At 35.3% G+C, this 12,510-nt stretch overlaps 1 protein-coding gene and 1 non-coding gene across 3 annotated transcripts in view; both read left to right on the top strand.

The window, feature by feature from the left end:
- LOC114308917 (K(+) efflux antiporter 2, chloroplastic-like) overlaps nt 1–12,303 on the top strand; it is a 118,795-nt gene extending 106,492 nt beyond the window's left edge. Inside the window, exons 4-14 of one of the 2 annotated variants that reach the window (XM_082916901.1) lie at nt 3,469–3,798; nt 3,880–3,912; nt 4,311–4,615; nt 4,739–4,858; nt 5,036–5,104; nt 6,061–6,165; nt 6,248–6,358; nt 8,513–8,638; nt 9,783–9,841; nt 10,383–10,448; nt 10,543–10,905. In XM_082916901.1, the coding sequence (XP_082773027.1) occupies nt 4,496–4,615; nt 4,739–4,858; nt 5,036–5,104; nt 6,061–6,165; nt 6,248–6,358; nt 8,513–8,638; nt 9,783–9,841; nt 10,383–10,448; nt 10,543–10,552 (786 nt within the window). In that variant the 5' untranslated portion in view covers nt 3,469–3,798; nt 3,880–3,912; nt 4,311–4,495 and the 3' untranslated portion in view covers nt 10,553–10,905. Of the gene's footprint in view, nt 1–3,468; nt 3,799–3,879; nt 3,913–4,310; nt 4,616–4,738; nt 4,859–5,035; nt 5,105–6,060; nt 6,166–6,247; nt 6,359–8,512; nt 8,639–9,782; nt 9,842–10,382; nt 10,449–10,542; nt 10,906–11,925 lie in introns of those variants that run through there. The other variant, XR_014362507.1, reaches the window with a different exon arrangement.
- Nucleotides 3,929–4,031, top strand: LOC145820769 (U6 spliceosomal RNA). Its single transcript, XR_014362832.1, has one exon. It is a non-coding gene; the product is annotated as a U6 spliceosomal RNA (small nuclear RNA).
- Nucleotides 12,304–12,510: the final 207 nt, after the last annotated feature.

Here is a 12,510-nt window from a genome sequence, read left to right as displayed (position 1 = left end):
CGGAGAGCGATCATGAAGAGCTTGAGCAAGCTTATGAAAAGTTGTATAAGGAGTCTCTTAAGTTATTCAAATTGAATGACAAACTCACAAAGAAACTCAAAGCATGTGAAAGTGAGAATGTCAAACTTAAGGAGGAGATTTCCGAGGCCAGGATTAATGCCATCAAGGTAGCTGATGATCGACAAGTTCTTTGTGCAAAATTGTTGACTTGTGAGACAGAGAGAAATGAGCTGCTGCAAACCCACGCCATGTATGAAGAAAAGATTGAATCTCTCGAGATGTCACAAGTTGCTTTGGAAGAACTAATGATCAAGAAAGAGGAAGAGCTCAAGTGTGCTATGGCTACCATTGGTCTTTGGAACAGAGGATCAAAGACTTTGGAGGATATCATTGGGTCTCAACAAATGAGTTGTGACAAGAGTGGCATTGGCTTTGGTGGTAAGAAAGAGCAAAAACAGAGTGCTTCCACATCTCATGATACAAGAACTCAAGGAAAGGGAGGACAAAAGATTCAACAAAAGGATGGACTTCTCAAACTTCCTAGAGTTGGTAAGGTAAAAGAAAAGAAGGTACACCCTGTGTTTATTTGTCATCATTGTGGTATGCATGGTCATATTCGCCCTTATTGTTATAAGTTGCATGGGAGAGTGCCTCAAAAGGGTAGAAATTCGATTTACATGTCTAGGCGGAATACCAAGATTCATGCGGGTGTTCACTACACCACGACACTTACCAAAACCGCTAGACCTGATTTTGTTAAGACCAAAAAGATTTGGGTGAAAAAAGTTGACTTGTGTTAATTTGTTTGGTCGTTTTAGTTTATAGGTTTTTGTGTGTTTTTTTTTTCGGATCTTTTAATGTGTGCTTGTTTGTTTTTTGTCTTGCTTTGGTTAAGAAAAAAAAAAAAAAAAAAAAGAAGAAAAGGAAAATTCCAAAAAGATTTTCTTAGTATGGTTTTGCAAGCTTGAAATTTTTGAGTGGTCCTTGGTACATATTGGAATTGATGAGAAAATCCATTACATGTTAATATGTGTGTGCTTTCTGTGGTCTTTACTCATTTTGGAGTGTGTGTTTTTTGATTAGTATGTCTCATTCTGTACACACTCTTGGATTAGCAAATTTTGGAGTCTTCCGCCATAGTGATTATTTTTTTTTTTTTGGACTTCTGGCATTGAATTTTTTGCTTTTCTAGAGGAATTGACCTATACTAGCATATCTTGGGTGATGTTGAGTCTCTTAACCACCTACCATCTTTTTGCATCTCCATGGCTTGCCCCTTAATTCTTTGCAGTCTAGCCATGAGGAAAAGGCTACCTCAGAGTCACCAACCAGGCCATCCTTATTATATCCATGCTTCTCTGGTTCGGTTTCCATACTCTTGAGCGTGTCAGCCACCAATGATTGTGCAAAAGAAAAAGAAAAAAAAAAAAAAAAAAAAAAAGAAAAAAGAAAAAGAAAAAGGAAAAGAAAAAGGAAAAATATGCACAAGAAAGAAAAGAAAAAATGTGAAAAAGAAAGAAAAGAAAAAGTGTGTGGAAAAAAAAAAAGGAAAAAGATTCATTGATTGAGGGGGAGCCTCCGCCTTTACTCACCAAATACCCCTTGATTCCTAGTGGTTTGACTTTCCTTTGTCGTGCTTAAGATTCTCTTGTCGGAGGTCCAGCTTTCATATCACTACTAGGATTGAATCTAGTGTTTGTCGAACTCCAAGAGTCACACACACACTTTTTATCATGGGATCTATGCTTTTCACATAATGCATCACTTTCTTGCATGAGGAATCTTCTACAGACTGTGCACATTGTGTTTTCTTGTAATGGTGCTTCTTGGATAATCTTATGTGTTTTAAGGTACTAATCTGAAATTCCTTACTTGCTCCACCATATTATTTTTATCATTCTCTTCTTGTTCACTGTTTTTCAGTGTTTGTGGTTGCTTTTAGTGAGGGGGAGTTTGGTTCATCTTGATTTGGGTGTGTAAGTGAGTTTGGTTTTTCATTGCAAGAGTTGTTTAGCATGAACACTTTGTTATGTCTGATAAGGGAGATTGGCTATATGTTTTGCATGTTGCTATACTCTATTTGCCCTTCTTGTATGTTCATGGTTTTTACATCGTCATATCATTGCTTGTGGGGTTTATGATCTTGTTTTTGTTGTTTGAGAGTTGTTGTTCATGAGTCTTAGTTTTCATCTATTCATGTTTTCCATCTCATGTTTCAAGATAATCGTGTCATATGTCTATTGCTTTTTCATATACTATTGTGGGACTAATAGTTGTTTTGGAGATTGTGGCACTAATAACTATTTTGCAGATCAAGACCTTGAAAAAAGAAGTTGGCTTTTGTTGGCTGTCATGGGTTGGGGTGTTTAGGATTTTCTTTGTTAGGTGTGTTTTGTCACGGCATTGCCAAAGGGGGAGATTGTTAGGTTTTATTTCTTGGCAATCCCGTTTGACAAAACTCCTTTGAGTTGTAATTTTATTCGCATTTTTATTTCAGTGAGGCTATGAGTTGTTAGATGCGAATCCAACCCGAATCAAGCATTTCAGAGAAGTTTGTGATGATAAAGCTTTCAAGATTGCCACTTCGCTGATTATGACGGGGATCGAGCTGTGTTGAGCTCGAGCGGAGATCGCGGGACAGATTCTATAAATTCGCGTATTGGGTCAGATTTTGAGGTGAACTTCTCCAGATCTTCTTTTTGGTTTCTAGGGTTTATATCTGGGGATACATTGGGAGTTTTCTTTGATGTTTTTATTGAGTATTCAACTCATGATCTAAAGAGAGTACATCAAAGGTTTGTTTGTTATACACAAAAGAGAGAGTTATTCTTCAGTTGTGGATTCTGAAGAATTCGAGCCTGAAGCTTTGGTGGAATCCGGAGTGGCTCATCAGAAAGACAATTCCGTGGTGAAGATGGGGTTGGAAGAGGCACATAGAGGTTGGTTCAATTAGGCGTTGTGGATTCGCTAGGTAATTGAGAGTATACCTGTGTAATTCCTTTAATTCTTCTTAGTGGATTGTTCTTGTGGCTGTTGCCCGTGGTTTTTTATCACAGTTGGAGGTGTCCAATTGTGGTTTTTTCCACGTTAATATCGTTATGTCTCTTTGTCTTGATTGTTTGATTGTTTGATTGGGATTGTTATATTCTGCTTAAAATTGATACATAATCACAAATCAACATCTAGGGGATTTCTAGATTTTTCAGTTATTATTATAATAAAAAAAACTAGAAAAAGTGGTCCAAAATAATTAATAGGTAGCAGCGCTATGCAACGTTTTCAAAGATCGAATTTCTCTGTCTATGATCCTTTTTATCGTTATACTTATTACATGTATCCCTCTGAATATTAGTTGGCAGTTGTTACTGATTTTAGATTCTTGTCATCAATTATTTCTGGTAACAGGATTTGTGAACAGTTGTTAGATTTCTATATCTGATACAAAGTTTATTTTTTGATTTACGACAGGATTGCCTTTTACACCAATCGGGCGGAGAGAATTAACCAGCTATTTCTGCAACTGGACATCATTACTGGTGGTATCGATGAAGTCTCATCAAATACAAAGCCTTTGATTCGTCAAATGCGGAAATTGCCCAAGAGTGTTAAGAAACTAATGGAGATGATTCCTCATCAAGAGGCATATGCTTGAAATTCCCTTGCTTACTGATTTGAGTATTATTTTTTTATTTTTTCTTTTTTTTTAGGTAAATGAGGAGGAAGCTTCTCTTTTTGACATATTGTGTTTGCTGCTTGCAAGTGTCATATTTGTGCCTATATTCCAAAAAATCTCTGGAGGTAACTGAATCTCATGATCTGTTATTGTAGTAGTTAAATTGAAGCCTCATCTTTGACTTCTTTTGTGTAAGATGGTTGCAGCATGTGGCATGATTTCATGTTTGGATATATAAGGTACATGCCCTTCATGATTGTTCCTATACAGTATCCGATAAAATTGGAATGGTACGTAGAGGATTAGCATGGCTCCTACACAAAGATGACATACAAAATGTCACTATCAGAACTTTTTTATATCCAGATTTTTCTGCTTGGCATTTCATAACTCATGTTTCATTATCCTTGTTTGTTATTGATTATGCTTTTGCAAACTTATTCTAGAAGTATAACACTATAATTGTTAGGAGTACAATTTAATGAATTTGATAACAACAATCGTATTGTTTGTTCTTGAACTCAGCCATCATCTGCATGTATTTTCTGGCCATTTTCTTCTTCTAATATGTGTTTGGAGTTTTATTTGTTTCATTGATGATGTGTCTTTTTTATCTGTTGCAAATTGCAATGTTTAGGCAGTCCTGTTCTTGGATATTTGACTGCTGGCATCTTGATTGGACCTTATGGTCTCTATTATTTGTCATGTACAAGGAACAAAGGCAATAGCTGAATTTGGAGTTGTTTTCTTGATGTTTAATATTGGCCTGGAGGTAGAATCCATCAAACCGTGAAGTTAGATTCTCTAACACAGCTATTTGCCATGACATTTGATCTGCTAATAACAAAAAGAAAAGCTAAGCATTTTGTCTTCATTTTGCTGCTTTCCGTTGAAAGACTGAGTTCTATGAAGAAATATGTTTTTGGTTTGGGCTCTGCTCAGGTGATTGGAAAACTTGTTTTTCAAATATTATCACTTGTGTTTTACCACAAGCCAGCATTTTATGTGCATCGATGTATTTGAATCTTAGTTTTGTTTTTTTTTTAATGTGCACAACAAATGCAGGTGTTGGTGACTGCAGTGGTGATTGGCTTAGTTTCTCGCTTTATTGCTGGTCAGCCCAGTCCTGCTGCAATTGTCATTGGGAATGGGCTGGCATTATCTTCCACTGCTGTTGTCCTTCAGGTAACAGTTAATGAGCAGCTTTGTAAGTTCTCACGCTATCCTATTTTTAGTTCTTATTCCACTTTGTTCCATTAGGATCAAGCAGTCAAGACTCAATTTGTTGGTTGATACGCTTTTATTAGGAAGTTGAATAATTTTATAATATATTTTTTTTATTTTATTGTATTTTTTCTGTAGGTATTGCAGGAACGAGGTGAGAGCACGTCACGCCATGAACGGGCTACATTTTCTGTTTTGCTTTTCCAGGTACCTGTGTGGTCTCAGAAATTATATCACCTTGAATGTTATGAAGTGAATGAATTGCTTTTTGGTGGAAATTACAGTGTCTTCTGATACTGTACAACTATACTGTGCCATAATTCTGTGTCTTAAAGGTGAACATTTTGGAACTACATACACCTGTGTAATGTAGAACACAGTTCTGATCCAATGCTTTTGCACCATTTCAGCTGTTTAGGTGTTATAGTCTAAGACATACATTTAAGATGCTTGAATTAGCAGAAATAAAGATAATGTGTGTGTTAATAAGTTATTAGTCTGTATTTGTTCCTCAATTATCATATGTGGTTATCATACCACATGTATTGATGAACAGCCAACTGCCACATCACCCTTTCTTCTGCAGTCACTGTTGAGCATATGATGCCTAACTATATTGTTTCCTACCTGGGAAAGTCAAATGAATAATTATTGAAGATTATTTCACTTTTGAGCTTGTGTAGGATAGCTGCAACTGCTAGGATAGTTGTTTCTGCCAGTGCTATTGCTTCTTCTGTTGTTGCTGTGGGTAATTTTTCCATCATTTTTTGGTTAGTTTATAAGCAATTGCTGAAGCTCTTGGATTAGCTGCTGTGAAGGCCATTGTTGCAATTACTGCCATAATTGCTGGAGGGCGCTTGGTGAGTTCTATGTGTTGCTGAACATAAATATGGCATCCTAAGTGATGAAACCACATTTTATGCCTGATGATGCAATTTATATCATTAACTTCTCAACAAGTATCCTTCTTTCTAGAAATTTTAATAAAGCATATCATCATGCATCATCAGTGTGTTGTATCAAAGATAAAAATCATGATATTGTCTACTTGAGTTTATGCATAACCATGGTGTAGCTTTTGACCGTGCACAAGCCAAGGATTTTCAAATTTCTTTTGTGTTTGTGAAATTCATGATATTAGTCATTCTTATGCTAATTTTCAGCTGCTTTGGCCGATTTATAAGCAAGTTGAGGAAAATCAAAATAATGAGATATTCTCTGCAAATACGCTCCTTGTTATTCTGGGGACTAGTCTCCTTACAGCTTGGGTACGTTGATGTGTTATCAAGTTTTGCTCTTTTATATCATTCTAGTGTTAAGTGTACGCATTTTTTATTATAAATGGAACAGGCTGGCCTTTCCATGGCATTGGGAGCATTTTTCGCTGGTTCGCTTCTTGCAGAAATGGAATTTCTTTACAGGTTGAATCAGATATTGCTCCATATCGTGGCCTTATATTGGGTCTGTTCTTCATGACGGTAGGAAATTACTTCTTTCTATAAGATTCATTTATTGTCTAATTTAACTATTAAATTACTTTTTCTTTCTATAAGATCCAGTCTTCTTATAGAAGCAATGAAAAAATTACTCTTGTCCATACGAGTAGAATGCTATCAATTTTAACAGATTGATATGATCACAGTATTGATGAACAGGAATAGTTTACTCTGATACCTCTGGTTAACAGTCATTGTTCTTTGGGTTTCAGGTTTCAGTCAGCATTATGTAATATGAATATGGTTTCTAACTAGGCAATCATGAGAATCATATATATAGAATATCAATGAACTAAAGTATATTGTGGTTACAAATGCATCAAGGTTTGTAATCCATATAGTAGGATTCATGTTTGGTGAGACATAAATTACTTCTTTAAATGTGCATATATGCATACGTGTCATAGCTAAAAGGCGTCGACTTTGTATATTCACCTTAAAGTTGATACGGAAGGAAATACCTTAAAGTTGGTACTCAAGGAAAATTCATTTTAGGACAATCTTGGAGGTTTAGGTATCCTAAAACTTAAAATCCAAAATTTTAGGCACCCAGGACTTTCTATGTGTATTATGCATCTACTAAGGCTGTTATTGGATCATGGATCCATGATCCAAACATAGCCTAAGAGATGGATTTCCATCATATGAACTTAAGGTAAAAAATTTAGATTTGTTGTTTTCCATTTGGTTGGATTTGTGTATCAAGAAGGTGCTAATGTATGAATGGATTTGCTATCCCAGTTGAGTTTGTGACACTTATTATTATTATTATTATTATTATTATTATTATTATTATTATTGCAAAGCATTCTAGATATTCTTCTACCATCTTTGATTTTGAAAGTGAAGTGTTTTCGTGTATCTTTTTAGGTTTCACAGTGGTAGCCTAAGAGACCTGGACATGAGTATGGACATGGGCATGGAATTTTCAAAAAATTAAGATACGAAGACGGGGGATATGGAATTTTTTATATATATATTTTTATTTGCTATGTATATGAGTATTAAGTTAAGGCACAAAGACATGAGAAGCATGGATGTTATATGTGGATGTAATTTTTTTTTTTCACTTCTCTTCCCTGTTTCCATATATTTACATTGACCCCAAATCAGTTTTCTAAGAGGCTTATCCAGACATGGGACATATGTCCGTGAAGTGTTCCCAACATGTCCTGCAAAAAGTAATGATTAATAATTGGACAAGCCACATGGATGTGTCCGATACATAGACATGCCACGTTTGTAAGGGTAAGGGTTCCCTATGGGAAATTCATCCGATATGTCTAGTTGGACATGCATCAAACAATAATGTCTAAATGGTTTGAGTTTACTATATCACTATGCGTTAGACTTCCATTTCATTCGTAAAATGCTCAATTTTTGGTTGCAAATACCATTCTAAGAAATACTAAAAAAAAAAATATGTTAAATATGAAATCTAGTCATGTTGTGGTGTTCTTGGACATGACAGTTAGATAAATCCGACACCTAGACACATACCTGCACCTTACACCCATATCCGAGCTATCCATTATGGATTATCCATGATGCAATGATGATATGCCATATCAATTGTCTTTGATTAGTAGAATGCACCAGCATGAGTACTTAATACTCGTTCAAAAGTATATGAAAGTGATATAGTACTAAATTTATGTTGGTTGAGCATTGCAAGGTCTGAAAATGATGTGGGCTTTATTTAGACCAAGTTACATAGGCCACCAAGATTGGGTGGACCTTGGGTTCGTTTATGTTTAAAGGATCACAGGACTGGAGTGCTGTTGAGAGTTTGATTTTGTGAATGGGAGTTGAAGCAAATCTATGGTGGTGCATTGACAGGGAAGCTAGTATTATTGACTTAAATTCATGCTATCATTTTATTCCTTTAGGTCTTTTTTCCCCCTTTCGGTTCCTCTTTTCCAACAATATATATATATATATATATATATTTTGTGAACTTCAACACATAACAGTAGATAAATAACCTGTGCAGGACTGGTATTCCCACACTAGATAAATAAAATAAAACAACATAAATGGTAACTATTACCGTTAGTATTGTTAGCACAACTAATTGTTTGCTCATTGGCCTTTTCTGCTGGGTATAATGTCTTCTCAGATGTCATCTTTGCTGTTTCTTGTGGTTGGGGTATCAACAGCCCTTACCCCATGGTTAGCTGCTGGAGGCCAGTTACTAGCCTCTCGTTTTGATGATGTGTGGGGTTTGTTACCTGTAGAGAGTGAGGTAGAATTCATAATTTCAAGTTTTATGAGATCCGAGTGAACATTTATATTGGTGGTTTACAGAATTCAATTCCTTTATTTATTTATTATTTTCCACTAGATAATAATATGTGGTTTATGGGTACTATGTTAGTTATGGATATGATTTGTCAATCAAGATTGGCTTACCGGGTAGCTTAGCATTCCAAACTCAGCTTGGTTAGGAAAATGAAACCTAGATTTTCTAGTGATCATTCTAACTATATATCATAAGCATTTTTATTAGTTATTGCACCAGAATGTGGGGAAATATTTGTGATGTGCTCTCAAAAGTCTCTCTATCAACATCATGAAGCCTTTTTAAATTTTGAACCGTGCATGTGTGTGAACTTTGTTTTGGTCTTAGGTTTCAACAAACCTGCTGTGCTTGTGTATTTGAGAAATATATGGTAAACACTGACTCACTTGCAGTTGGTATTTTGGGTTTAAATTCCTTCTCGAAGTCTTGCCATTTTAAGTTCATGCAAAAATATTTGATGATGATGGATGAAGGTGGTGAATAACTACTGGCTGCCATAAAGTCTGTGCACTAAAATAAGTTAGGTCTTGCAATATCTGCATAAGATATGATCCATTATTAAATCTATTCCAATCTCCTGAATCTAGTATGTCCAACTGTACCTAGGATGTACTAAATCTTTAATCAATAATTTTAAATCGTGTAAAATGAACTGGTGTAGCCATACATCTGACAATGGGATGCATTGTCTGTTTGTGGTATTGGGTTGATGTTGCCATTACACTGAAATATCCACTAAATGTATTGATTGTTGATTTCCTTGGCTTCTTGTTTTCAGACAGATGATTTGCAGGACCATATCATTATCTGTGGATTTGGATGTGTAGGACGGGTGTTGTCACTATTTAATTTTTTTTGATGAATTAGTTTAAAAAGTGATAAATTTATCAGTCAGGCTTGTAAGTAAATAAGTTTAGTTAATAAGATTGATTAGTAAGTGCTCCCTAAAATCATTTGTTATGGTAGATCTATTTTTAATGTAGTTTATTTGTGGATTCTTACCCAAAAAAAGATAGATAGTTTATGTATGGATGTATGTTTATCATGTTTTGTCTAAGAGTAGTACTTTCTTCTGTGGTTCTATCAGATCATTGCACAGCTTCTTTCAGAACGACTTGTTCCGTTTGTTGCTCTTGATGTGAGAAGGTATGCTTCCATCTCACAGTGAATTGATTTTCCTGGAATAAAGTCAATTTTGGGGGCTTAGAGAGAGAACAGCTTGTTGATTGAATATTTTGCTGAAAATCATAGTCATATGGGTCTGGGCTGTGAGTTTTCTAGCTAGTTCCTTTTGGGTAATCTATGCCAGTTTGAAGACCAATTTCATGTAACTCTGTCTTAGGGGTATGCCTTCTTTGTGTTTTTATGATGTCCATTTTTTATGATAAAATCTAGTTTCTTGCTAAGAAAAACAGAAAAAAACAATGGACCGATTTGCTGTTTGATTTCAACTCAAAGTCTCTGAAGTGAATATCAGCCTTTGGTTCCATGTTTTTCTATGTCTACTTTAAATTCCCAGAAGCATCTATGTGAACATTTAGCATAAATGCAAATTGGAAAGAGAAAAGTTAAATGTAAAAATCCATGCTCTCTGCCCTGTCCATGACTTATTGATAATGTGTTACGTGTGTGAGAATATTTTACAGCAGAATCCAGATAACTGATTTTAGATTTTCCCTCATTTCAGTGACCGAGTAGCTGTTGGCCGTGCACTTGATCTTCTGTGTATTTTGGAGATGCTGGTAGTCAAGAGGTATAGAAAATTGTGATCAAACTTAAATATGCTTTGTGTAGGTTCACTATCTGACCAGTTTCTTGTATTCCTGGCCACCCTGTGCTCCTTAAAGTTGGTGCTGAAAGAGCATGTGCAGCAGCAATAACCTTAGATACCCCCGGTGCAAACTATAGAACAGTTTGGGAATTGAGCAAGTATCTCCCTAATGTCAAGACATTTGTCCACGCTCATGACGTTGATCATGGCCTCCATTTGGAAAAAGCAGGAGCAACAGCGGTACATTTCTGTTACTGTTTCCATTAGTTATTTCACTCTGCCTAATTGGCCATATAGGTTAATCTAACAATTGTATTTTATGTTTTAGGAGCTCATTATTCTTGTTTGACTTGTGTATAATCTTTAATCAGTACTAATATATCTTGCATTATCAATGTAAAGATCAAATTTTTGTTCAAATTTAAAAGCTTTTATATCATATCTTGAGTTTTAGTTGAAACTTTCATATCTAGCTGCTGCTGTTCTTGCACAGGTAAAAAACAATATCAATGACACTGAATTGTATAAGATTTTTCACTGCATGAGCTATATATTGTTCGTATTTGGTACATACATACTTGTATTAATGAAAACGATTATCTTTTATCTGCTGAGCATCAGTAATTGGTTGCATGTAGTGTGTGGAGTCCGATTGTAACAAATCATTTATAAGGAAGCTGAATATTATATCCATTGAATTTGTCACTCACCATGCTATGCTAGAATGCTATGCAATTGATCAAAATTTGGATTAACATTCCATAAAATCACTGTAAGATTAATCTATTTTTGCTACAACCTTAATGATTGCAGTGCATCTTATTGGATATTTTAATTTGAATTAGTGACTTGCTATGTGCTTACCTTTGAGTTTCAATTCAATTATTAGTGTACACCATCTTCATTGTTGAGCACCTGTTTTATGTCCATGCTGGTTCTCTGAATGTAAAGCAGAAGCGGCTGTTTCTTCTTTGAAGTGTTTTGTGCTTTATATGAAATAATTTCACTTTCATGTGACACACACACACACACACAAACGCATTTGACTCGGTTAACACATTGAAAACTGAAGGCATTTGGATCTGATCTTGTGGATCCACCAACTGCAATGCAGCAACACAAACTCTATTTACTGCTGTTGGTTGATGCTTTGCTTGTGAAATTGTTAGCATGTGCTATGGAAAGTCGAAAACATTACAGAAGTTTGGTTATTTTGGTTTGGCATCTTTCGAGTGTCTTTACCTTATCTTGTCTTTCCCTGTTAGGTGTCAGAAATAGCAGCTACTATCAACGAGTTTAGGTCTCGCCATCTTTCTAAGCTTACCTAGATACTTATTAACGTTTGATTTGCACAATTCAGTTATGTCTTGTTAGTATAGGACCAAAGAGATATATATATTTACATTTTTTTTTTCATCTGGATTTTGACTGAGCTACCACAATTAAATACTGCATGCAGCTCTCTGAAGCAAGTGGAAGCTCTCTTGGTTATGGATACTCTTGGATCATGAGTAAACCCAGATCTCAACCCTCTGATTCTTCAGATGATAATCAAATCACTGAAGGAACACTAGTCCCATCTCCCAAAGATAAGGACTGATATAATAAAAATAAAATCAAAAATAAATTGTATAAAAGAAAAAAAAAATCACAAAGAACTGTACAACGGTTTACTTGAAGCCTTCGGTATAAATTGTACAGAAATATAGCTAAATTAGTGGCAGTAGCAGACACATTTGTTGATCAGTCACATGGACATTTTTGTTCCGATAATGCCCCCCGCGTGAAATGGGTGACTGTTCTTTTTCTTTCTTCAATCGTATTCCAATTTGATAAATTTTGGTAGGCTCTCATTAAACTGTCTAGAAGGACTTTCTTATCTCACTAATCACGTTGCATTCCATAATCTTAGAGTACTTTCTTAGCTATTAGTTTTGATCATCCTATATAATGCAAATGGTCAAAATGATATGATGCTACATATGGAGAACCTGTTTTTGTGAGAAAATGTGTAGATTCATGGATTGGCTGATTGCATTGGCTG

This window comes from Camellia sinensis, chromosome 2 (assembly GCF_055761805.1).
Source record: "Camellia sinensis isolate YWXY chromosome 2, ASM5576180v1, whole genome shotgun sequence".
NCBI classification, from domain to species: domain Eukaryota; kingdom Viridiplantae; phylum Streptophyta; class Magnoliopsida; order Ericales; family Theaceae; genus Camellia; species Camellia sinensis.
This window is presented reverse-complemented; position numbering and strand designations above follow the sequence as displayed.